Source organism: Anser anser (assembly GCF_964211835.1).
Source record: "Anser anser genome assembly, chromosome: 1".
Lineage (NCBI taxonomy): Eukaryota > Metazoa > Chordata > Aves > Anseriformes > Anatidae > Anser > Anser anser.
This window is the reverse complement of record NC_139720.1, coordinates 54,629,967-54,656,877: the sequence shown is the minus strand read 5'-3', so window position 1 is coordinate 54,656,877 and position 26,911 is coordinate 54,629,967. Positions and strand designations below refer to the sequence as shown.

Below are 26,911 nucleotides of genomic sequence, written 5' to 3'. Positions count from 1 at the left end.
GGAATTCTTCTTTTAGGTGGTACATGAGGTCTTCAAACTGGTCGTTTACAACATAAATATAAGTAATTTCACTTGAAGCTATTTATGAAGTTACCCATTCAAAATCCTTTGTACAAATGAAATATGGAATGGGCATTCTTGTCTCAAGTCCTGTGAAAGATTCGCAGTTCACGTGCGGTGCCAGTGTCATATGACTGGCATGGTTGTGCAGCAGTGAGGGCTGCACCTTACTCTGAAACCTCTGCATGGACTCGTGCAGAGGACTGAGGCTGATGATGGCCACCATGGACCGTGCAGTGCATTTGAGAAATTGTTACTTTGCAGATTTGAAGTAATAGATCACACCTGGATCTATTAGTGAAAGGGAAGTAATAAACGACAAACTCATTTTGTAACAAAAAAAATAAATGTTTGACTGACGCATGGGAGAGGGCTGCTGGAGGCAGCAGCTATTCAGACAAAAAAGGGAGCCAAGTTCATCCATTTATTTGCAAGGTAGGCCAAGCTATTACCACTGTCTGATGCACCTCAGTTGGCTATTCCCTACCTGCTGTTTTATAGAGGTGTTTTCAACTACCAAAGTAATTTGTACATCTGGAAGTGATTCACCCTGCAAGAAAGATAGCAAAAGAAGATCATCATTTACTAAGTATCATTGATTAGCCATATCAGATAGCCTCTTCCCTGGCTTGACAGGTTTATGTGGATTCTGAGGCAACAAAACTGCAGTCATGCCAGAAAAGAGATTGCAGCTGTGAAGATCACAAAATTATTGTTTTAAATTTGGTCATGCTCTCTTAAATCCTTTTTTAAGACTTGAGAAGAAATATTCAATGTCTTTCTGGACTTACATCACACTGTAATTTAAAGAAGGCTATACATAAAATCATATAGTCTGGAAAGAGGAATTGTAGACTAATAAAGTAATTTAGGTTGGAAAGGACTTCTGAAAGTCATCCAATCCTATGGTTAAAGGAGAGGGGGATTTGAAGGTTAGATCTAACTTCACAGTTACATCAAGCTGCTCAGGATTATTCTAGAGCATTTCTGGGCAATCTCCTGCAGTGTTCAGTCACTCTCAATAATCCTAATATTCAGTGGGAATTTCTCTTGTTGCAATTAGTCTGTTGCCTTTCATCCTTCCATTATGGACGTCTGAAAGTCCGGCTCAGTCTTTACTAAAACTTAATCTCTATCTTTGTTTACTAAGCAGAAGGATCTCCCCGTGGCCCACTTGCTTAGTTTGTCTTAAGACAAAGCAAAGCAAGTGCTATCAGCCTTTCTTTGTAAGTCAAATTAAGGAACCAGTTAATAGGCCTGTCTTCCTTCATTTTCAGTAACCTACCAGTATTATGTGCCTCGCTGCCACAGTAGCGTAAATCAACTAATATTACTCTTTTATACTGATGCTGAAAACTATAGAAAGTCTTCAGTGGTATATCCTGAAGATAACAGCTTTGGCTGCTGGGAATGCCCAATGTTGTTACAAAGTATGGCAGTGTTCTTGTGAAGGGTCTCTTAAATGTTAAATTTCCAAGAAGGTCCATAGCCATAGAATCTCTCTCTGTAGCATGAAATCATGTTCTTAGCAAATTTAAAGTAAACTGTAGCTAAATACTTGCATAACAGGGTTTTTGTTTGTTGTTTTAAGGACGCTTCTTACTACGAAAGGTATTGAGATTTGTCTGTAGTATCTCCACACCTTTTTAATTTACTGACAGTGCCAGCCAAAACAGAAGATTTTGAAAGTATTCATGCTAATATTGTCAAAGTAACCTCCAAATCCTAATTCAGATTATCAACCCAATTTGGGATACCTAATTTGGATGTCAGCTCAAATTCTGTTGAAATTCATGGTAAATTATGCCCTTCCTTGGAAACATCAACGCTTATGTTCAAAATTAAAGGTTGTAGCCATTTTTTCTGTCTGCGTAGAATAAGTAGCACATTAGATAAATCCTCTACAAAACTGCACATCCACCCCCACCCCCCAAAGTCCTTTGTCCAACGTCCAAACAAGGCACCGCTGAGACATGCACTATGTATGCAGTGGCCATACTAGACATTTTTGTCACAGGGTGTTGTGGTTCTGTTAATGTATAAGAACATGCTTCAGTTCTGGTAATAATTCAAACTAGTTCTGGTGTTGGCATACGAGTGGGAGAATTTTGACTTGGACTTTTTTTTTCTTTTACATCCTTGGAAATTTGAAAGGATATGGGAGGGCAGGAGACCACAAAACTAGCGCTTGAGGTAAAAATTTGAGTATCTAGGTGAGGATTCAGGAATACTTTCATTAGCTATATACTGTACAAGTGTTCTTACTCTGCGATGGTGTGGCGGGACAAGTTCGTGTTTGAAGGCGACTCTACCTGTGTGTGTAAGGGAGGCACAGAAAACCATTGCCCCTTGTTGTGCGATTGAGTGGGTAGTAATGGATGAGGCAGCAGTGAACTCTAGCTGGAGAGCAGCTGTGTTTTAGCCAGAAGACCAGTAAGTCAATAATGTTGAAAAAGCTGGCTTGCACTTCTTAAAATACAGTACTTCAGACCAAAATAACTACAAAAATATGCAGAGTACACTTAAGACTTCAGCACTTTAAATGCTAAGGGTTCCATCAATTCACTTCCATGTTTTATCAGTTAGTGCTATACTTAATTTTTTTTTTTAACTTTTCTTGTGCTTAAAGGTATTCACAGGAAAACTCTAGTCTGAGTATTCTATGCAAAAATCATTAAAAATCAGACATTCACTTCTGCAAGCTAGTCTTGAAAATGCTGGAAAATGTTTTCAATTGTAATTTCGTTTTTTTTTAAGTTACCCAGATTCACCTACTCACTCATTTTTCTTTCAAACCTTGTACTAAGAGGCAGCAAAGCATACAGCATTGTGTCTTACTTTGTCATGAACAAACACTGGCTTTTCATGTACCTCAGCTAACCTACGCCATTAGTATGCTGTCATTTAGCAAGTATCTTCTTAATATGTGGAAAAGCAGAAGCTAGATGACTTGAGGAAAAAGAAAACAACATATAAGATCGCACATCAAACAGCACTCTGGAGGTAAAGTTCCCACTTACTATCCACATGTGTTTAACCTACACACTGCTGAATATTGAGAGAAGAAAAGATTTGTGGACAGTATGCATTCTACATTTGAATAGCATGACACTCCTTTTCCCTGGGATTTTACAGTGTTTTCTTCCAGATGTCTTCTGGTAAGACCAGGCTAGTTTGTTGTTTTTTCCAAGATCTGTATTTGTCCTGCGTAGGAAGTTCACAAAACCTGCTTCTGAACTCTGCAGTCTGATCTGATCAAGAGACTTCATATTTATTGTCTTCCCAAACAAAAAAAAAGTGTATTTTGAGTTCCAGTTTGCTGATATTTATAAATATGGTATTGCAAAATATCCAGAGTAGATAGTGTCACATATTCCCAGTTTAATTAATAATTTAGTAGTAATTCTAATTGCTAACAAAAACTTACTGTACAGTTTACTGTACTTTGAAGCAGAGTGTAATTGTATACTGACCAAGTTCCTAAAATCCCAGAGCCTCTTTATTTGAGACACAAACTCCACCCCAGGCTCTCCAGTCCCTTTTCAGGAAGTAAACTAGCTACAGACACTATTAAGATCAGGTTAATTGTCTAAGAAGTCTTTTTTGGTTTGGTTGACTAGTGGATGTTCCCTACCACCCCTTTCCTAGGCTGATACTTCCTCAGAAGCTGCCTGAGGTAACTGCCTTCTGGTGTATCATTTATATGGATGGCTGGAAATTGCTCTCTTTTCAGCTTTCCTTTGCTACTTAGATAGAAACTGATGGGTGGCTTCTTACATAGGAGAGATGAGTTGCTTACAAGTTGATCTGTTAATGTTCTTATGTTTAGAAATTTAGATAAAACATAGACAAACAATACAAATATAAACAAGCCTATTTAGATCTGTTTGTTTCTATGCTGCCCTTCTCAAGCACATACTTGTGATGTACAAACTTAAAAGGTATGATGTCTGTATTAAATATATACATTAAATGTTATATAGAATGCCATAAGTCCACAGTTCTCCTTAAATGTTCCATTTGTGATTTGTCTCCCACCTTGATGTGGAAGAACACATACTACAAAGTTAGTTCCTGAGATTGGCAGGAAATACAGTTTAAAGAAACTGTTCTACCTTTTTGCCTTTGTACTGCTATTTCCTTGAGGACAATTTGATTTCTTCCTTCTTCTCCCCACCTTTGCTCCTCTTAGTATAACTTTGTACATTTTGATAAGAATAAAACTTTCAGTGCTTTCCTATAAGTGCATGTCTTCAAGGGATTTCCTCTTCAAAGCAAGTATTTAGAAGTTACTTAAACAAAACTAGTATTTTCCATCGATAAATCAAATGTATTTCTGGTTAGTATATCTTTTTTTTGAAACGCTTTCTGAATGAGAAAATGTTGTCCTCCAATTTATGTTTGTAAAATGGAAGGAGGAAAAACGAGGAATTCTACTTTTCAGTTACCTGTTGATACATTGATTTTTCAATAGGCTTGTCATTGAACTGATACACAAACTAAAGAGGCAAAAGTCTTTCTGCTTGTAGAGGTATTTACTGCTGAGGAAAAAGTGTCTTAGTATGTAAACAAGAACTAGTATTAGCTAAAAAGTTGGTGATCACTCAAGTTGCTTGGATTGACTTCTTAATCAACAGTAAAGATGTAAAACTTGAATATAACCTCATGTGATTGAATTTATTAATGATGAAGCTTACTGCAAATTGTCTTGGTTTTGAAAAGAAATTTGAAGTTTTTTTCTCAGTGGGAAGCATGTTTTTAATCAAAATAGAAATTGGAATAACTTTGTACTTGTTCTTTAAAATGTAGTATGCCCTGCTGCAAGTGTTTGCTACACAGGTAATAGCAACAGATTTAAAGAACAGCAAGGAAAATTTCTTTAAGTGACAAGGATAATTCTGAGCCTTGTCTAAATTAGTGTTTCCTCTATATTACTAATGTAAAAGTATAGTTTAGAAAAAATTCTGTGGTATCTACACCAAGTTGGCGCCACATGGTTTTGCTGAGGATTCTCTTTCTGGATTGTTAGAGGAAGCCAGTGGCATGATAAATGTGTATGAATTGCAGTCCCCAAACTTAATTTTTTAATTTTAAATTCTCTCCAAAGAATAAATACATTCATCAAGTCTTCTGTATTCTTTCCGTGGACACCCAGATGAAAAGTTGAATATTCATTTCAAGCAGATGGAGAGGGCAAGGGGAAAAAGACTAATGGCTCTATGTTACATTAGGGTTTGTGCTCTCTTGTTGTTTCCTGTGTCCAGAAAATAGAAATCTTGGTGAGTATCTGCTATGGCTTCCAGATGACAGAAGTTAAAGGACAAAAAACATAAATGATCTTAAAGTCCTAGAATGTGGTTGCAAGTTGTTGATCTCATCCAGACCCGTCAGGAAGTGACTATCCATTATTGTAAAATACGGGGTTCTTTATTTCTCCATGTAGAAGATAGGGCATGCATTGTATGACTTAAAATACTGCTCTCTGTGGTCAGCATGGTATGAATTAAAAACTTGTTTACGGAGATATTTTGGGGCTCCTAAACTGCATCCCCTGGCATGCTGTGATCAGGAAAGCTGGTATAATTTCTTTTACTTCTGCCTTGATAGATCTGCTGAACTCTTTGCACTTCATCAACTTAGTCATATTTGGGGATCATACTGGTTTGAGTTAGGTTAATGCATGCATCTGAGCATTTGACAGCAGTACAGCTTTTAGAATTTTCTGCATGGATAGTTAGCTGTTCCTTTTTTGACATTTCAAACTCAAGGGCTGTACATGAAGGCAAATTATTTAGGGAAGATGTTCAGCCCACTTTATTATTCTTTTTATTTTCTTTAACATACCGTATTATGGTTCCTTTAATGAGAACAAAAGCAAGTGGGTTGGTGCCAGCTCCAACCAAGATGCCAGAAATTCCTTTGCTCAGAGGTTTCCGGGCCAGTGACTGAACTCCCCACACTAAAATTAAAGACAAGTTAGAACAATTTGCAGAGAGGTACTGGTCCATGTCACCATAGATAAATAATAGTTATACACAAAAAGCTAAGTGCAGAATAGTTTCCTTTTAGGTGCAGAGGAAAAGAAAACGGGGGGTGGGAGGGTTGAATAAGACCACCACTTTCAGACTATCTTGCTTCTCTTTCATGAGACTTCACATAAATATTTGTGAGAAATCTGCTTTACATGGAAAGACTAAACCATAGTGAATAGGATATATTGAATTTCAGTAGAGGCGGGTCTGAAGGTTCCGTACAAGGAAGGGGGTCCTGTTGCGGTAGGGTTTATAGACACGAAAGATAAGGGTTTTTTCCTTAAATATTCCAGTCTTAATGCTTGATGGTAGTTGTTTAAATTTGTTTAAAGCTTCTAGCCTTAAACAGTGAGGAGGGAAGGATTTAACCAATGAGGTTATTACCCCTTCGGAAATGCAGTGGAACAGCTATTGTTGATGGAAGGTCAGTTGAATCAGTCCTCTAACTGGCATGGTAATTCGCATGTCGTAAACAACCATTAGAAAGCAACAGCTTGCTGTACGTACCGGTGGAGTAATTTACTATTTCCCTGCACATGTGTTAATACTGGGAAAAAAAAAAGTACTGTCTTTTCACTGTTATAGATAGGATTGGATAAAACTGATAAACTCTTCATATTTCATGGGTATCTTCCTACAGTTTGTAGGATTTTAGAAGCCAAAGGTGGAAACCCGTCAGAAAAGGATTATAAAGTCTCCGAAAGTGAGAAGCTTCTGAAATGGTAATACAGGAGCAGGTTAATAAAGTGATATACTGTAAGAATACTATTCTGCAGAAGTTCTCTTGCATATTGTTTTAGTACGGACTACTCTCATAATTTGCAGGGATATATGTATAAATGATTTCTGCAATTTTTAAAAAACTCATTCAGCGTTTAGAAGGAGACTTGACTGAACGGGAGAAGGTTTTGGAAGGCCGATTGTTTTGTTTCCTGCAGTTAAGTCTCATACGATTGCTTTCTGTGTATATCTTTCCCAGTAAGTTTTCAGTGTCTTGTCCAGTTTTTACACAGAAACTTTTTGAAGAAACTTTTGTTCAAGTGAAGCATTAGAGTAGGAAATGACATGCTACTTACGGTTGCCAGTATGTTAAACATCAGGCTGCCTGGAAGAGAGAGCAAAATTAATTTTCCACTAAAAGAAGGGCTTCAGGACAAAACAAAATCTTTTCTGTTTACGACAGTGGATAGCTAATCATCATATGTGCTTTGGGATTAGCTGCAGCATATGCTATCTTCTGCCCAGGCTGGGAGGGTGCAAAACAATTATAGGAAGAGATCTGCGCAGGACTTGTGTACTGGCAGGGCCTTGGCATCAAAGGAGAGCTGGCTGTGCAGGATGCTGGGATTAGCGGGACAGAGTAGAGATTCGGTGGTGTGTGACAGAGATGCATAGGAAATGAGCTTTTAGTTCCATTGTTCGTGGAACAACTTTGTTACAAGGAAGATAGAAGGATTTATCTTTCTCCACTTCGGAAAGGGCATTTGAGGAGATTGAAGAAGTGGAGGCATAGTGATGGATTATTTATAGGCCACACAGCTAGGGAAAGTATTGTGGCAGATTGAGGAAAAAATTAGGTGGAAAAGTGGGTGTTCACTAAGTTCTGTGAATGAAGTTTTCCTTCCGAGTTATCTTTCTGTGAACGCTTCATTAATGTATAGATTCAAAACTTTGTCTTGGCCTTGAACGCATAAATAGTTCTTAAACTTAATGTGCTATGAACTATTCAGATCTCACACTCTTTTTTGTCCCTGGCAAGATATGAGAACTGAGTTTTACTGAGTCTCCAGACCACTGTCACAACATAAACTCTGAATACTAATGGTGTATATATACTCCGTTCCTAAAATGTGTTGATAAGTGCCTTTGCAAAAGCGGTTGTAACCTTTTCAGAAATTGTGCAAACTTTTCCTGTGTCAGTCGCTTTTCGTCATGGTGTTTTTCTCTGTAGAAAGAATTTACATTATACTTTGGCTACTATAGTTTAAAAAAAAATAATCCTGCTAACTCTCTTTTCACAGTTCTGCAGCATCAGATGTCTCGCTGCTCACTAAAGGGGGGGAAGGGGAGATAATATAGTTTTCCTTAGGAATGAGAATTTTGTCCTTGAAGAATGCTCTGACACTTCAAAGTCTGAACTCCTACAGAGGGGAGGCTATCTCTCTTGAACAATGGCTTAATGTGCAGTTGCTTTGAAGACTTCAAAAAGAAAAAAAAGTTGATAGTTGATACAGCCAGATTTAGCTATCGCCTTCACTTTTCAGAAGTGGTAGGCATTCAGCATCTCTGTTTGAAGAAAACAACTTAAACGTTTTATTAACTGTCCCTTATCTAGACCTGAGCAACTAGGAACTTGACACAGGCATCTACCAAGTCGAGGAAGCAAGATGCTTTGAAACCCAGATTTTAACCTAACGTTTTTAATTGTTCTCTTGAAATCAATAATTTTTAGAGCACACAAGGAATAGTTAAGACTCATAATTCTGTTCCATAATTTAAGTGTTTCTCTGCTTGTTGTTTATTATTAGACATCGTGCAACTATATGCATGCATGTCCCCACGCTAAGATTTATGTTTTTAACTTCATCTCAGGAAGGACAAACCCTGTTAACGTGATGTGGTAAACTAGCTGGAGTTTGTGCTCGCTAGGATGGTAATCCAGGTCATTTGGTCCACTGGTGACCGGTTGGGGAGCTGGGGAGGAATCGGCCTCCAATCATCCTGACTCCATTACACCACCAGCCTTCTGGGGTCGGTCTGGGGGAATCTAACTGACGGGACAGAGGAGATCTAACTGCAGTGGGATAGAGGACATGTAGGCTTCAGTTCACTTCAGGATTTGTCTTTTTGCCTCTGATACTCTAGGAAGCAAATTTTTCACCAGCAAAAAAAAATGACAGTTGGTGAGAAGGCATTCGTACTATGAGAAACTTGTTAATATTTGAGGTTTCTGCGGAGGAATTATGTCCGGCGGAGCCAAGTTGACTTTTTCACTTCCATAGCATCAGCTATGAAGAATGTACTAAGGGAAAAAGTAAGTGTTAAATTTGTTGCCACAGGTAATACGGGCATTGTAGAAGGCCCAGTAAGTGGAGGGCCATAGGATGCTACGGGCTCAGCCTTCAAAATAAGTAAGATGGCATCAACCCATAGGACTTTGGAACCAAAACAAAATGCCAGCCCTGCAGACAGGGAGTTTTGCATAAGGACTGAATGAACCTGAATCTTTTAAAATTGAGTAAAGATCTGCAGATGGGATGGAGCAGATCTCCTTTTTGACGTGACAGCTAGAAGGCGTATATGATGTCATCATTCATCTACTGGACACTGCAGCATCCCTGTATACATACAGTTGAAGCCGAATTTATTAGTTCTGTATCAAAAGGCCATCAAAAAGGATCGTCTCTAACTAGAACCAAAATGCACCTCAATGTGAATTAGAAAAAATCCCTTCCCTCCTGCCTAAGTTGAGATGAGGACACAGAGTCCATAACTGTAAGCGTTCAGTGTGCATGTGCATGTCTGCTCAGGCTGGATGCTGTCCTCTTAGGAGCACTCTGAAGCATCGTTAGTTTTTAAGGTGCTTTATGATCCTCAGATGGAAGGTGCTTAGAAATGAAGTGTCTATAATCAGATGAGTTAGTAGTACATAACAAGGATATAACCAATTAACACTAGCTATTAACAGAGCTGTTAGCATCAGAAAGCTTAATGGTTAGGTTTTCAAGGGCAATTGCCCTCTGAAAAGGGATGTGCGGGTTTTGTATATGCTCTGTATTTTTATGCTCTACTCAGTTTTCTGAACCGCCATGCTGCTGCTTCTCCTTCCAGAATTTTGGTTGGAGAAATGCTGCATTAAAAAAAAAACCACAAAGATATTTTTCTGTGCCATGGGTAGTCAAGACTTAACCAATATGCCAACAGGAACAGATATACGGTGAAGTATGTTTCAGTTGTTGGCTTGGTTGAATTTTTAATACTAAAATAACAATCCTGAAGTTGCTTCCAAATACTTTTTGGAGACAACATGTGGGTAATTTTCACCTCATCAGTGGAATCCACAATTCTTTCTGGAAGACAAGCTAATCAAGGTAAAACATAGGCCCACAGACAAACATTTGTAACAGAATGGTTAATTAGTCAAGATGTTTTATTGGTGCTGCAGTTATTTAAGAATTGCCCGTACTCTCTATTTTGTTTGTTGGTTATTTGCTTGGCCCCCCAAAACGCATTGTGCTTTTAAAAGTTTTGCTTGTTGAACAAGGGCAAGATGAAATTTTGCAGCAGTGATTTACACTTGATACACAGCAACTCAGTTGAGTGCTTGTTGTTTAAAGACTTAACAGTATTGTCAACTCCTTGAATTGAAAGCTTCCAGGACTTCAGAATGGAGAGCTGGCAAGCCCTACTGAAGTTAAGAGGATTTATAAGTCTGAGTAAAACAATTTGGCTTTGAGGAGGGGAGTAAAATTATCTGTAGCTTTAGTGCATGCTCTCTCATACTCGGTGTGAACACACGCATAGGACATGCAGCTGCAACATTTGATGTAGTTGGTTTGGGTTTTATCTTTAGATACTTAGAGCAATTATGTTATTCTCTTCAGGTCTTGCTGCAAATGAGATTTCACCACACTTCTTAAATTGCAGTGTTTGGATTAGCTCTGCCACAAAGCTCTGCAGACTGTTAACGTCCAGCAGCCTGATTCTCTGCTCTGTTTTAGGCACAGCAAAGAATAAATAGACACAGGGAGGTTACGGCACAGGCTGTAGTCCTGTTGAAGAACTGCTCTTGTTGGGGGAATCCCTGATCTAGAGTTTCTGCACCTTGCCATGAAGGCAGCTGGTGCAAAACATGTCAAAAACTGAGCCATATTAGCCTTTTATAGGCCCCTGATGGTTTTTGAAACATGTTTAACCAGTGACTTTTGTAGTATGATAATACGTACTAATGATTTTTAGTCGAATTCATAAGAAGTGCAGCTTTCCCCAAAATTCTTCTCTATGTAGCGTTCCCCCTTTAGACTCTTTCAAGTTAGTTGTGATATATGCTGTCTTTTTTCATTGCTAATGTTGTTGTTGTTTTGTTTTAGGGGATGGGGGGGGGGGACGGCTTTCTAACTTCACAGAATTAAAGATTCTGTATGTTGAGGGTCCGATACCAAGGTGTCAGGTGTCTCTGGGCATGTTTTCGTCGCACCGTGTTGATTCACGCGTGTGGTACCAGGTCGGTACCAACTGGAGCAGGTCTCCCACAGCAGGGCCAGACCTGCTGCTCTGCCTACGTGACCTTGAATGTGCGGAGACAGCAATGTCTGCACACATCGTATGTTTGCAATGCACAGAGGTTCTTTGTTTCAGCTGTTGGAGAGTTTACCTGTGGAAGCTGGAGGCGTGGGGAGCTGGAGGTCAGCCTCTTCTCACAGATAACTAGTGATAGGACTAGAGGGAACGCCAGGGGAGGTGCAGGTTGGAAATGAGGAGACATTTCTGCTCAGAAGGAGCAGTCAGGCACTGGGACGGGTTGCCCAGGGAGGTGGTGGAGTCACTGTCCCTGGGGGTGTTCAAGGAGAGGTTGGGCGTGGTGCTTGGGGACATGGTTTGGTGGGTGACGTTGGTGGCAGGGGGATGGTCGGGCCAGATGACCTTGGAGGTCTCTTCCAATTTTAACGAGTCCACGAAGTTGCGGGAAGCAGCTCGCGAGCGCCTACCTGCTGGTTCAGTCGCAGCCCGGGACTCGACGCCTCAGGTCGGCGCGTGCAGGTGGCCTGGGCAGGCTCAGTGGGGACCGGGCGAGGACTGGAGGCGTTGTTCAAACACACCTTCCTCCTGAGGTAAGGGACCCGCGTCCCAGGTGCGTTGCGGGAGCGCCTGGGGTGTCCCTATGCCGTCCCATACGTTCGTGATGAATTAGCGCAACTGGCTGCCGGGGTGTTAGCTGGCTTCGGGGAGAAGTAGAGCTGCTCGCCGCGTTGTAGCGCCCAACCTCGTCACGCAGAGGGCGGAGCAGCCGAGCCGCTCTCCTCGGCGCCCCGCTGGCCCTTTAAGGCGGGGGGCGGGCCCGGCGGGCGTGATTGACAGGCGGCCGGCGCCACGTGACCGGGCCCCTATGTGAAGGTCACCAAGCGCCGCTTCCTTTAGAGAGAGCGAGAGGGAGAGCGAGGGAGGGAGGGAGCTCACGCCAAAATGGCCGACACAGCCGCTGCTGCTTTCTGAGCGCTGCAAGTCGGGGGGGGGGAATAAAACACACGCACCACGCACGACAAAACAAAACAAAACAAAACAACTCAGACGCGAAATTCAGCCCCGGATTTCTTTCCGTTTCCACTTCCACCTCGTATGCCTCAACTCGCTGGATTTAAGCACTGCTGCACTTTATGAGGTTAGTGGCGCGGTCCTCTTGTGGTGGCGTTCTGCTTGTTTTTACCCAGTCGGAGGGTTTGGGCAGCCCGAGCCGAGCCTTCTCCGCCGGGCTTCTGCAGAGGTCTCTTTTCCTAGCGCAAATGCCTCGCCTGCTTCTACGTGTAGAGCACTTGGAGGGGGTTTTTAGGGCTTTTTAGCAAGACGTCTCCGTGGAAGCCTGGATTTTAAAGAGACTCGTAATTTAAAGCATTTAGGCAAATTGCAGCCGATCTTTCGCCTTTTTCTAAGCCGGCCAAGTACAAGATCGTACAGAAAATCTCGTTTTATTTAAATGGAGCCTCCGTGAAGACCGATTTCTTCCCCACACCACCCGAAGCTCTTAAATCTGCTGCAAAAATTTGCATAGGGAGCACCGGGTTTGCATTCTTTCAGCTGCCGGCTCCGGCGGGGGACAGATGGGGAAGTGTTCTCAGCAGGCCATCCTTCCGGGGGGGTGGGGGGGGGGGGTGGTAAGGACGGGACACAAAAGCAACCAAACAAAAACCCCACGTCAAATAAGGCGGCCGGTGGTGCAAAATGTCACCGGCCGGGCTCCACGGAGCCGTGGGGCTGCCCCTTCTCACCCGCCCCGGCCTGGCCGGATCCGGTCGGTGCTGGCCCCGGGGGTCCTGCGGTGCCCGGAGCCCCCCCCCGGGGCTCGGCAACGTGCGGCAGGTAGGGAAGGAGGCACGCAGCCTGCCGGGGGCTTGCGGGCTCGGGCTCCCTTACAAAAACAAGCATTCCTCTCGCCGGCGGCAAATGGAGGTGCAAATGGGTGTTTTCTCGCATTTTTTTTCCCCCACCCGACTCTGTTAGTAGCGATTTAACCCCGAGTTATTTTTGCATCTCCCTCCAGAACCAGGCAGAAAATTAAAGGGAAATAGGCGAAGCTTGCTGCGCGCAGGCCCCTCCCCCTGCATTGTAGGAGTGTGATGTAATGCTCCTTCTGTGGGGTTCAATGAAACAATTTCTCGGCGGTGCTCTACGGTATTCTTCATCTCTTCTTGGTAGGTCTCTGCTCTGCTGTTTTTCTCTCTCTGGATGTCGAAGCAGCAAATAATTGTGAAAATCGTCATACGAATCTACTTTCAGATTGCCGTGTACGTGTGCCGTGGTTATGGTTAGCAGATCAACTTCAGAAATTTACGAGACAGGGTCATATTTTATATTTCTTTGTGGCTTCGCATCCATACAGTTGAATACAAATGGAGGAGACGGATGTGCTGAAGGTACATCTAGCAGTCCTTGTAGTCCCATAGCGTATATCACAGTTTCGTTTTCTTGGCTAGCAGGTATTTGAAGTAATTCTGCAGTATATCAAGTTTCTCTTGGAAATTAAAGGTAGCTTTTCTTCTAAGTTAGAGAAAGCCAATTAAAAAGAACTCCACTCAAATTTTCGTCTTACAGTTCAGGTGTAATGGATTACCCAGTTCATGTATAAAATAACACGCTCTGTTCCTTCTTAGGATTAACGAACTCTATGGAATCCACCCTCTTGCTCTATTAGCATGTATCTGCGTGGGAGGATATTATAAAAATGTTATCTTTGACCTGATGCAGCCTGAGCCCGATGACTGAATCTCCTTTTGTTATTCAAAGCCTTTTCGAGCTTAACAGAGGTTCTAACGTAGACAGAATACGTTGAATATACCTGTTGATCGGCAAACTTAATTAGTTCAGTTTTCAAATACAGCTTTGTAAGTAGTAGGGTTCTTAGATTTGGTAATTGCTTGACCAAAACACCAGTTATGTAGTTCATGTGATGCTAGTTACAGCCTAGGATGGTTGAACTGAGGAAGCAATGAGAATGTGAGTTTGGTTCTGGGTTGGCAGTACGGTAGGACTTGGCCTTCTCGGACTCTACGCTTTGGAAAAGTAGTCGCCCTTCCTGTGTATTTTTTTGCCTTCGTTCATTACTGTCTGACATTACTGTTTGACATGCAGTCAAATCCCGTAAACACTAATATCCCATATTCTACTTTGATAATATTCAAGTTATATTTTATAGTACCTGCAACTGTTCCAACTGTTCATAACTAGAAGTTGCCATGGATGCTTTAAAAAAACACACCACACACGCACACAGAAATCACTGAAAGTAGTAGAAGTGATTCCAGTATGTAGTCTTAGTCCTTTTGAGTGGCTTCCTGAGACAGTACATCCTGAATAGGAAGGAACAATTCAAATTATCCCTCATATAAATATCTTTGACCTATCAAATTTTAGCACAGGGTGTGTTGAAGACTGCAGCCTGTAAAATGGTAGGATTTTAAAAGACCAGATCTAGGTAATTCTGTATACTGTTCGCATTTGGTACGTTCCTGCAGTACAAAGGGAACAAAAAGTGATTTAGGTCCATTCTGAAGGACCTGACTCAAGAGTTGCAATTCCTACATCTGAATCTGAATCTTACGGCAGTGATGGGGAGGGAAGGAGCCTTTTTTCTTCATTCAGTTTACAGCGATAATGTGGCTTTAGAAGCATGTTTTTTTTTCCTGTTTGCGTTTCTATGACGATTGTTATTGGTATCTACAGGAATCAGAAAGTCCTTTACCGAGGCAAACTATTGTAGTAGGTTGAAAGCTACAGTGAAGTCTGTAGTCAGCAGAGCCCCTGGAGTTTTGTGCACTACATCTGAGAGTCTTGAGAAATAATTGACAAGAAAAGCCTTATTACCATTGAGCTTCAGTATACAGGAGCCTGGAGGGAAGGGAAAACAAGTGTCTGAAAAATTGGTATGCTTGGCTTTCAGCAGGTTTTTTAGCCTTTTTATCTCCTGGGGGGATGGAGGGGGAAAAAAAAGAAACTTCATAAGATCATACCCTCTGTGTTGGCTGGTTTCAGCTAAACTTAACCTTGGAGACTTTTGTCTCTTACTTATTACTAAATGACTTAGTAGAGAAAAAAAAGCATCCAAATGTAGAAACTTAGGAAAATCCACTGTATGAGTTAGCATATTGTCAGAAGAGAATTTTTATCAGTACCTTTTCCAGTTCCCCTGCAAAAAAAAGTGTCGTGGCTTGTACCTTGACGCAGGCCTCTTGAATTCTGGTCATCATGGAACTACTTTCCTTTCCGTGCTGATGAAAGGTGTTGACTTGGTATTGTCTTTGTTTCAGCTGGCAGTAGTTTTGTAGAGTTTGAGGGGTGTTTTGTTCTTGCTTTTTGCTTTAATTAATAGAGAAGAAACCTGCCTCCTTCTGAAGAGCTGGCTCAGTTTGCTGTTTTCCTATTTGAACAGCTCAAACTTTGAAGCAGGAAAATCAGACACGTAGGACATTTGCCTCTAAAAAGCTGTGCTTTGGAGTTTTCTGGTGGCGGATCAGGTGTGAGTGTCCGAGTTCTGCTTCTGTAACCACAGAATCAGAGAATATCCTGAGTTAGGAGGGACGCACAAGGATCATTGAGTCCGACTCTTGGGTCCACACAGGTCTGAGAGCACCATCCAAATGCTTCTTGAACTCCAGCAGGCCCGGTACCATGACCACTTCCCTGGGAAGCCTGTTCCGGTGTAACCTTCCTGAAAGTCTTGTGAAGGGTGGTGTGTAACAGCAGGGCAAACGTGAGATGTCTTTCCACCTAGAAGAATGTTGCTGGAAGCTGGTTAGATCTTAAATGTCTAAACTTTAAACATTTGGCTATAATTATTGCAGCAGAATTAACTTGATAAACAGATGTAAACTTCAGTTTAGGTGAATACGAAGATTTATTGGTTCTCAAAGCAAGGCAAGTTCAGTATTTATTTCAAGAAAGAGCATATTTAGTTGCTAATGTAACACTGGAATTTTTCTGGTATGACTACGTGTGTCATATTTCAAATCTGTTTCAAACAAACTATCCAAAGTTAGGTGTCAAGAGAATGCTTTTTGGCCATTTCAACATCAAGGGCAAACGTGGAAATACAGTGGAGATGAAAAATAATATATACCGAAAGTATTTCCATTTTGTTTCGGTGGTGGTGCCATAATTGTTTTGAAGGACACAAGAGAAATGGTGCCTTTCTCTCTGTGGTGGATTCCATCTCCAGAGCTGTACATCTAGCGCTTTTCACTGCCTAAATTCTTTCTCCATTGTGCATATGCTGCTAACCCGAGTTTATTTTTTGTAGAGTCAGAGCATACGTATTTTGGAGCAGCAGGCATATATGTAAACCCAGTTATTTTTTTATATGTAGTGCCACCCACGCACTTCTGATATGAATTCCTAAAGCTTTATGGGTAACTGTCAATTTAAGGGATATTTTTCCGTCTGTTTGTGTAGCACATGCTAGGGTTATAGTTCAGGGCTAAAATGCTCTGGTGCTGCTATAATTATGTACTTACAATTGTAATAATTTCTGAAAAGTAATATCTAAGAACAGGTTAAGTGATATTTGGATGTAATAGTATGGGCAAAATTAAAGACAAACTTCCATTTTCTTTCAAAATGTTTGAGTTCCAGAACTACGTTTAATTAGCTAGTTTAGCCATGTGGGAAAACATAAAACAGGAAATGAACCTTGGAGTTATTTCAGGTACCCAGGAGAAGAAGCATTAATAAAACAGGTGATACTTAAAGGCCAAACAGATCAAAAATAAAGAGTTAAGCATAGCATGGAAAAATGTATGCCGATACCCCTGGAGAGAAAATATGGAGGGGAGTCTTGTTGAAGACAGCAGGTAACAAGCATGATAGCTGAGTACTGTTTCTTTCTGTGCTACGATTTGTGTCTGAATTTAATTAAATGAGCATTTGTATGTTAGGCAAAGAAAATGATCGTATAGTGCTTAGATACCAATAGGTGTAAAAAAAAGTCAGTAAAATACAAAACGTGTATTGATTCAAATTTTTGTTAAAAGGGACTTAGTGCTGAAATCTAGGTTTGGAACTTACTACAAGGACAAAACCAAAAGAAAGTATCAAGGTACAGCCCTATTTTGCTGTCTGCCATCAGGAGAGTGACACTCTTTTTAGGATGGTACTTTCGCAAGACCTCAAGTTAAGAGCATTTTGAACAGTAGTGGAGGTCAATAAATTTTGAGTTTCTTCAAGTAAGACAAGTAAACCATAAAAGAAGAAGGTAGTCTAGCAAATGCAAAAAACGGAAGTTTTATTATTTTTCATAGGTACATAAATGCCCTGAGAATGAATAAGCAACTGTAAATTGTGCCAGAAAACAACTATTTTGACACTGAGCTCCATCATAGTTGAATGGGCTTTGAACAGGATAGTTGCTTCAGCAACTAAGAAGCAGAAAGGCGTGAATATTTTTAATTGAAAGTGGCCATTCTTTAAATTCCTTAAGAGTACACAAAACTTCATCATGCATGCTTTAATTATGAAATAAGTGAAGGTTATGTTCTTAGTAAGCCCAGAGTTGGGACTTCATAAAGTAATGATACGTGTATAGCAACTGAATCGGGAAACCAAACTGAACTTGAGCAGAACATTGTCTTCATTTATGAATTGGAGAAGTATTTTTTTAAACAGAACAATGGAAGAATCACTTCTAGCATTCTCACTATTTTTTCTTTAAGCACAGCATTTGTTAGCCCAGAACAATCATAAACTACTGTCGGTCTGGAACTTCGTAGTGGCTGTTTGCCACAATCTCCATGTATATGAACATATGCATGACTTCAGCTGCAGTGAGACTGCTGGAATATAGTTGTTTAAGTATGTACACACAGTAGCCTTCACATATACTGATTTTTTGGGGGCTGATTGACCTACATAAAGCCAGGAAAGGTTGCATATGTATTCTGTCAATGCTACTTAAGCATTAATTGAAGTTCAGTTCAGTTGTCCCATTTTACATGTGCTCTGTGGCAAATGCACACAGATGTGTTGTCATCATAATTCAGGCTGTATTTGAGAATTTGATTATGCCTGAGCCATCGTTTTCTCCAGGCTGCAGTGTCCTATGTCACTTAAAACTTTCTTAAAATACGTCTTCTGTGATTCCTCCGCTTTTTTTCTGGCTTAAATTTTACTGTGAGTAGTAAAAGACATCGCAATTGAACATTAGAATTCAAGTGTAGCCGTGTTAGTGTTCTTGTTGAAACTCTTTAATTAGCATTTGTATTTTTTAATTGTATATAATTCCACTTGCACAATCGTACTAGATTGGAGGTCCAATTTAAAACACGACTGATTCTGAATTAATACTCTACACGTACTTGTCTGCAAAACAGCTTTCTTTGGCAAGAGGAAGAACTACTACTGAGAACTTCATCAATGAAAGTGAGACTGATGTCACCTTGCCAGCTAAATATACAGTGTGACCGTGATCAGTCTTCTGCTGGGCAGTTCAGAGGAATAATAATTGATGTAATCACGCCATACAGGTGAATTTTGGTATTTTAATGTGTGGAAATTCTACCGTGGTTACCTGTGCTGGATTCTTTCCAGGCTACTCTGCATCTTAATGGAAAGAGTTCGAGGTCAGTAAAAATGGAAACGGATACTTCTATAGGCAGAAGGAACCAAAACTTAGCTAACCTCCTTTCCTAACTTGCATATATGTTTTTTGCTTCAAGAACTGGTCATCCTGTGAAGCAGAAAATAGTCATTATATGGTTTGATCTCCATATGAATTTTTAAAAACTAATTTGTTGGTGTTTTAGTTAAGGCTATTTAAATAAACACTTCCTTGCCTTTACTTTGGTACCGTTAGTGTTATTACCCAACTGCCTCATTCAAAAGAGCTTTTATGGTAAATGTTAAAAATTCTGAACTGGTTAAGAATACACACTGTAAGGAAATAGAGAATATCCTGTTCAGGTTATACATGTCTTATCTAGTTCTTTTTTTCTTTGTGGGTATGATCACAAGTTCGCGTGCAGTGGTTGGAATCTAAATGTTGACCAAGCTCAAACTGCTTGTAAGAATAGTTGGTTAACCTGATGTAAAACCCCAAAAGCTTTTTTGAAACTACCGTAAAAGAAGTCTCCAGCTGGTGCTTCAAAAGTCAGCTAGCGCAATATTAATGGTAATTGTAAATTAAATATATTTGTGTTACAAAGTCAAATACATTTTTCATTCCTATTCAGGTACTGTTCAGATTATCTCAGTTTGATACATCTCAACCAGACCAAACAATGCAGAGAGAGAACGTGAATAAGGCATTAGGGTTATTTTTTTTTTGTTCGTTTGTTTTTACCTGTGTCGTGTAATCCTATTCAGAGCAGATCTCGATTACCCTGGCAACAATGCTTGCTAACCAGTATAGTAGCCTTGCTGCTGTATTCACAATTGCTTCATCTGATGGAAATACACCAATGGTAGTGTGATGTAGGGAGCTGAAAACAAAATCTCACCTGGGTAAGGATCTAATCTTCATAATAGTTGTTTATACATACTTTTTCATGATGGTATTTCTCTTAACTTCCCAGGGTTTAATCAGCAAATATCTTTTGGAAACCTTTACGTTATAGCAGAAAAATAGTAAATGACCTGGAATGGGAGAATTTTAAGTCCCGTATGCAGGTAATACTCTACAGCTTGAACCAGTTTAGTCCTTGTGCACACACTATCTGAATTTGCTTTCATCCTCCTTCTCTTTGCATGGGAGCAATTGTGGAACAGTTGTATCTGATGCGGTTCTTGTTGACTGTTTTTATCCCAAAATAACACAGTATTCTGAATTAATTTATGCTGCTGTGGAGTTAATTGGGAGACAGTTATGCTTTAAATTTACCATTTTCCACAAATAAGTTCTGTGTCCTGATACAGAAAAACTGTAGGAAGTGTGTTCTTACCAGATTTTAGGTAAAACAAGATGCAAAAGGAGATAGTAGGTGGAGGATAAACTAAACCCTATGATTTAAACTAAAGGCTAAGACTTGCGTTGGCAGCTTAATGTACCGTAAGACTGAGATGCATCGTTCTTAGTCTAAGCATGCTCTCTCCATGGTGAGGCCATGAATAGCTGAGCTGGCTAGCTTTTGGAAAGTCAGCCTGTCTTGACAAGGTTTGGGGGACAAGTTTTCTTCTAGGGCGTGGATTTAAAAGCAGTGTATACTGTTTTAAAGGTGATCAGTTGTATTTGCGTGAGTGGTTCACTGGAGTTCAGGAAAAGCTGAGGCTAGTTGGTGTCGGTCTCCGTGGCATTCTGCTTCATCAGATAATGTGAACTGAAACTTGTACGGCAGACATGCAGGTATTGTAAGCTTAACTTTCTGCAACTTCCCGTGATCTATTTTAAAGAAAGATCATATTGTAAATCATAGTTTAGTTGGTGCTAGATAATTCGGTTAAGCTTAAATCCTTTTTTCTACTGCGCATTCCCAGGCCACTTTGTATGTTGTTAAACTAATACGCTAAAATATTAGTCGTCGTAATTGCTTGAGCTGAAGCATTGCATGCTGTGTACATTTAATATAAGCTCTTAAAAAAAACAGATTTCATCACCGGCTCCGTAGGTTAATAAGAACAAGGTCATAGGTTGTTCTGCATTGTAAGTTCGATCTGCTTTTACGGCAGTTAACTTGATTTCATTTTCTCCTGCTTTTTTGTTCTTGACAAATTTTGAAATGATTACTTTATAATGACTTTACCATTTTACTATTTTTTTTTCTTTTGATATTTGTGTAGGTGTATCGTGTCTGTCTGTACATACGTGTGGTATATGTAGTGTTTGTGTATGTTGGCAGTTAATGCATTTAAAGTCTGCTGGCATGCGGAGACTTCTTAGTGGGCCTTACCAAACTAAAGCCATAGTGAGAAATTCTCTCAAAGCTGATTGATTCATGTTTGAATGTTCACAAACAAAGCAAATGCCATTCTGTAAGGTAAGCATACCGATGGCAGAGGAGCAGCAGAGAAATCTAGAGGCTCTCTGAAGGCCACACAGCAAGTCAGTGGTAGAGCCAGACTTGAACTCGGAAGTTCCTGGCTTGTGGCCTGGGGCTCAAGCCAGTTGTGCACAGCTGTATTGAATTGTGAATAGAAATAATGCTCTTTTTCCTAATGCTTTAGGGGAACACAGCTGATTTAACTAAAATCGTAATGTGGGTAAAAAGATAGAATAGTATACTTCACTCTTCTTAAAATTTCAAATGCTAAAAGTTCTATTTCATGTTGTAGGTCACCACGGGTACCAAGGAGTATGGTTAATGTAACTGGGTCATAAATGATAACAAATCATAGTGCAGGGTCTTGAGGCCAGACTAAGGACTTCTGCTGAGGGTACAGGAATTCAGGGCTTAAAAGCTGCTCTGCATACTACCTTGAGAAATGTTAACATTAAAAACAAAAGAAAACCTGAAAAGTAGATGATTTGCTTTGATGTTTTAAAGTAGAAGTGAAAATGTAGTTCAGAGACAGTCTTTCTGAGGTATTCATTAAATTCACATTCTATATTTAACACTCAAAGTTTTTAATGAGGTTTTAAATATTGTTATCCTTCAATGAAGTATGAAAGGCTTTCATGTGAAACTTAAAGAAAAAGAGAGAACCTCTGTAGGTTCACTGACTGATCCTTCCTTCCTAGAGTAAAAACTTAGCTTGGAGTGGCTTTTATTGAACATACAGACAGTTTGAGGTGTTTCCTTTAGGTAGGGGATTTTGATCTAAAACATTCTTATAAAATGAACGCCACCACTACAGTTTGTTTTTCTGTACCATTAAAAATCCTGGCAAGGATTAGCAAATCCATTTTTGACAGTTAAAGGGACTTTTATTTTCCATGCAGTGTTTTGTTAGTTCTAAGCTGCAGAGGCAAAATAGAACTTGTTTTTTTTCCTCAGGTGCATTCTATGGGTACACTCCATTTCTTGCAGACTGTGGCCCTATGCAAACGCATAATAAGGATGTTTTCCTAAATTACTAACGTGGCACTTAGCTGAGGAAACAAAACCAAAGCAACCATCCAAGCAAACAAAAAGAATCAAAAAACAACCTGTTGGCACCCTCTCTCCAGTGTTTTACCTGGATATAAGGTGGTTTTTGTGTGTGCAAAATAATAAAAATGTTAAATAGTTCCAAAAAGAAATCCAGGTACTGCAAGCTTAAAAGTATTTGATGCTTGTGAGGGCTGAAGCTCCAGCCCTCCATATTCTTTTCCCCTTCCCCCTAGCAGCACAGTGTGACTGTATCTGACCATTCAGACAGAACTGTTACTGGCTGCTGGTGCACATATAGGCTACCTCTAAAACTTTTCGTTGGTGATTACAAAAATTACTGTAACTAATTAGTATTAGCGGTCTACCTCGTCTTTCTAACTTGCTCTCCTCTTTCATGCACCTCGCTAACCGAGCCAGATAGAAATGCTTGCTGCGCTGGTTTCCCTTTCAGTTTCAGCTGTTTGAGCATTTACAAGTCCCTATTCCCTTGGGCTGTGGCTTCAGAAGACATTTAAACTGGATGTCTGTCAGGTTCCTTGCCCAAGCCCGGGCAGTGTTTGAAATCGACATTGTTGTGGCAGTTCTTGCTTTATTCACCCTATTACAACTGGTAATATGGTGTAATTAAACTGTATAGTCCTTCCCAGTAGGTCTCCCAGAAGTACCGTAACTGTATACTGCTGAGTATTACCCGAAACTGTGTTACGGACTAGATCCTTGTGACGGCGACAGACGCAGCTGAGCCTGCTTCATTCTGAGCTGTCTGGACCCTGATTTAAACTGGTAGACATAACTTCAGTGGCAGGTTCAAATTCTCCTTCCTTTTTTTAAAAAAAGAACACATTAGCAAGAGCAAGCTTATCAGAGGTGTTTTTAACTAAGGATGTTATTTCTGGTGGTGCCCAGTGAATTTTCTTATACTCTTAATAAAGAGCATTTGAACAAGTTAGTGCTTATTCGTACACTTTCCCACTTCACTCAGCCACATGCAAATTGCACACTGACAGCAGTAAGTCCAACTGGCACTTCCAGAATAGCAGATCTGGTCTTGATTAAAGCAGAAGATCCTTCACCTGGAATTGGAAATTTCAAGTGTTTATGCAAGGGAATTGCCTGTTACTTTTACTATAAGGTCAGGCTATTTTTTGCTTAAGGTCAGGCTTTTTGCTAAGTAGCGTCGTCTGTTTTCTCAATGCAGTGGCTTTGTAGAAAGTTAGAAGCTTTGCACTGGCAGTGCGCGTGGAAGCATCCATAAGCTGACAAATTAGATTTGAGGTTCTAGTGTTTAAAGGGCTTTTCCTTCAGCAGGAAATAGTCTCCCATACCAGCTTATGCATTTTAACCTTCAACTTTATATAGCAGCAAAGAGTTGACCTGTCTTTATGCAGAGCCACCTTTCTTAAAGAGGATAGAGAGATGGTTTAACTTAATAGAAGTGCAGTTTTTGTGGAACTGTGAATATCTTACGTTCCTGTCACATATCTTAAAATGTTTTGCCCTAGTGTCTAAAAAAAACCTTAAACTCTTCTGTTCCACATTTTTACAAAATTAATCAGTGGTAGAAAGACGTAGCTATTAATTAAAGACGGGAGGAGTCTTCAGATTTACTGTCAGCAGAGGTATAAATTATTTTTTAGCTGCAAACATGCAGAAGTGTTCTGTGAACATGTACACTGAATGCCTTAAATGGTTTTGATCTAGCTGTCTTCCCTTGTTAGCACCGATGTTCAAAAGAGTGCGTGGTTTTTAACTGCTCAGAAGTAAAAAACGTTACTGAACATTAGAAAGGCCTTTTTTAAATTAGAAATAAGATTCTTATCTTACATAATGCAGCAAGGTAAAAATTAACCCAAAGGAAGTAAATGCTACTTGGGTTGGGAATTTAACAAGGCAAATCAGCTTAATCTTAGACTGCTAGAAATGTCTTAAATAGTAAATATTATTTATATCACTATATTTTTCTGCCTCAGTGATTGTGAGTTTACATTTTTATTGCATGTATATCGTAAATGGTGGTGTTCTTCTTTACGTTCTGTCTTGTAGGTGGCAGTTCAGTGGCTTCCTCACCTTAGATTATTTTTTGGATTACCTCTTTTGCAATTTGGCTTCCCTTTTCTGTAGCAGAAAAAGGAGTGGTGCGTGCCTGGGAGACAAACCGTAGCCAGGTTGTATAGGGATTGCAAGTTCCTGTCATGGAATTCTTGTGTGTTGAAACAACTTTCTGATCTGAGCTTTCATGTTGTCAATGATTGTAAGCTCTCTGGAATGCAAGTGTTGCAGATCCGACTTAGCTTACAAGAGACAATTCTTCTTTGATAGTAATGTATAGTTAATTTTAAACTATTTCCTCTTGAAGAGGGAAATTTGAAGAGCCATTGGATTTTCAAGTGAAAGGTGCATCTAGTCCTCAGATCGGGTTTTTACTTATTCTGAAAATTTCTAAGTTATTTTAAACCACTGCATTAGAAAGCAACAGATTTAAATGGGGTTGAATTTATAAATGGATCTGGTAACGTATCTGTGAATGACTTAAGCAGCAACATCATTTAAGCAGTAAATAATCATTCCTGGAAAGAGATCCAGGGAATGATAGTCCCCAGTCAAGATTTCAAAAAGCTTGTCCTCCGCACTCAGTACAAATAGTAGCAATTCTCAGGTGAGTGACTGCTAAGATTGGACAGACATCGACTTCACAGAAATAACAGCGTGGCTAAAATAAATTCTTTCCAATTCTTTCCTTGGTGGGAGACGGCCCTTAGTTTAAAGAAATGCCTGAGGATATGGCAAATGCTTTTCACTTAAACTTTGTACAGTCTTTGCTTAAGAAATAAGGAAATGATTGTTTACTCAGCAATTAATAAGAGTTTCATGTCTAGACTAGGTGGTTTAATCTGTGCTTTATTTCCAGAAGGCATGAAATCAGGGTAACTTTTTTGAACTGCAGCTCAGGAATGGTGTACAGTATCAAGACTATAAAAACAGATGATCAAAAACTGATAGATTATTGAACATAAGAGAACATATATATTCTCTGCCTATGCGTGTATTGTTTTATAGAGTTTCTTTCGTTTCTACCTCATAACTGTTGTGGCTAGTTAATTTTCAATGCCTGTGTTAAACAGGTGTGATTGTATGGCCTGCAGAAAGCTGTTTTCCACGTTTTGCCACTCCTTTTGTGTGAGGAAGAAACACACTTTTGCAAGTTGTCACTAAACGGGTCTCAGTTTTCTGGTCATCTGTACAGGTTACAGGTAAGAAGTACTACCGTGTATTTCTGACAGTCTTGTTGCATGGATTCCAGTAACTTGATTTTATTTTTTCTTTTTAAGCAAAAACCCATTGAGTAGACAGCAGTATTTCTAGTGTTAGCCATGGTGCTGTCCCTTAAAAAAAAAAAAAAAGCCCAAGGATAAGTTGAAATGTATTTATACAGTTGCAGTTTTCTGTGACCTTAAAAAGCTCTTGACTTCTAATATCCTTTCTGATAATGCTCCCTATGGGGAATGCCCAGATGTCTGTATCCTTCCGAACGTAGCTTGCAATAAAGAAGTTCAAAATCTTTAAATCTTACTTTTTAAAAACTAAAGATTGTTTTTCAGTACTATGGCAGTAATGCAACCATTCCCTAAAAACATAAGGAGAAATTAGGAAATAAAAGGTTGAGATATTGCAGACTTGGCAATAGGGAGATGCTTTTGCACTTCTGTTCAACCATTACGTGATAATACATTGTACTTCTAGACGAGTTGTTTTCATTGCTGTATGTAGATTGATTTTTTTTTAATTAGCCCTATGAAGTGATTTTTTAAATCACTTTATGAGGAGTAAAATACGTGTTTTCCTAGAAGATTCTGAAAACAATTTTCCGTGATAATCAGTGGCATCATAATATGTAGACCTGTGACCTCATGCTTAGAAGCTTAGTGTTGGCCTTTAGAATTAATTGTTCATTAAGAATTTGGTCTTTGTGAGGAAGGAAGGGTACGTGGCTAATGTCAAATGGACTCTTGATCTTTATCAAGCAATCTACAATTATTTGTTCTTTTAAAAAAATAAAAAGCAATTTTAGGTCTTCGAAATTTAGGAAAGCGTATGGCAGTGCAATTTTTACTTGCTATTGTGTGACGCCTGTCCTTGTTTTCCCAGTGTTTGTAGACACTGCATGCCTTGGTCACAGTATTTGGTTCTCTTTTGTTGTTTTGAAATGTTAGACGATCATTTTCTTGCAATGCCAGATTAAAACAATCACATCTTTCTTACGTCCTCAAAACTCATATGATTATATGAGAAGACAAGTTTGAAGAAGCTTTGAATTTTTTGGCTGCTTAAGTAACTTCACGTGGAAGGATTATTAGTTTCCTGTAGTTCAAAACAAGTCATGTCTTGCATTTGTACCGCGCTGGTGTTTTCGTGTTCTTCCTGTTTCCTACACACAGTTTCTTTAGAATTGTCTAGTTTTCATTCTGTGAGCCAATGAATAATTTCAGTTTACATCTTAATGAGTCGTATGAGTCATGATGTGAAATGAGTTGTGATATTTTGAATAATAATTTATCAATGCCACTTTTGAATGGAAAGTGACTAATGAAAAGAGTG

At 39.7% G+C, this 26,911-nt stretch overlaps 1 protein-coding gene across 27 annotated transcripts in view; it reads left to right on the top strand.

Moving 5' to 3' along the window:
• The window catches only part of TNRC6B (trinucleotide repeat containing adaptor 6B), a 145,089-nt gene that overhangs the window by 44,979 nt on the left and 73,199 nt on the right, over nt 1-26,911 (top strand). For 2 of the 27 annotated variants that reach the window (XM_083835318.1, XM_083835317.1), the window contains exon 1: nt 11,216-12,471. The exons of 24 other annotated variants lie outside the window; for them this stretch is intronic. In XM_083835318.1, coding sequence (XP_083691444.1) covers nt 12,467-12,471 — 5 coding nt within the window. In that variant the 5' untranslated portion in view covers nt 11,216-12,466. Of the gene's footprint in view, nt 1-11,214; nt 12,472-26,911 lie in introns of those variants that run through there. One more of the 27 variants, XM_083835315.1, reaches the window with a different exon arrangement.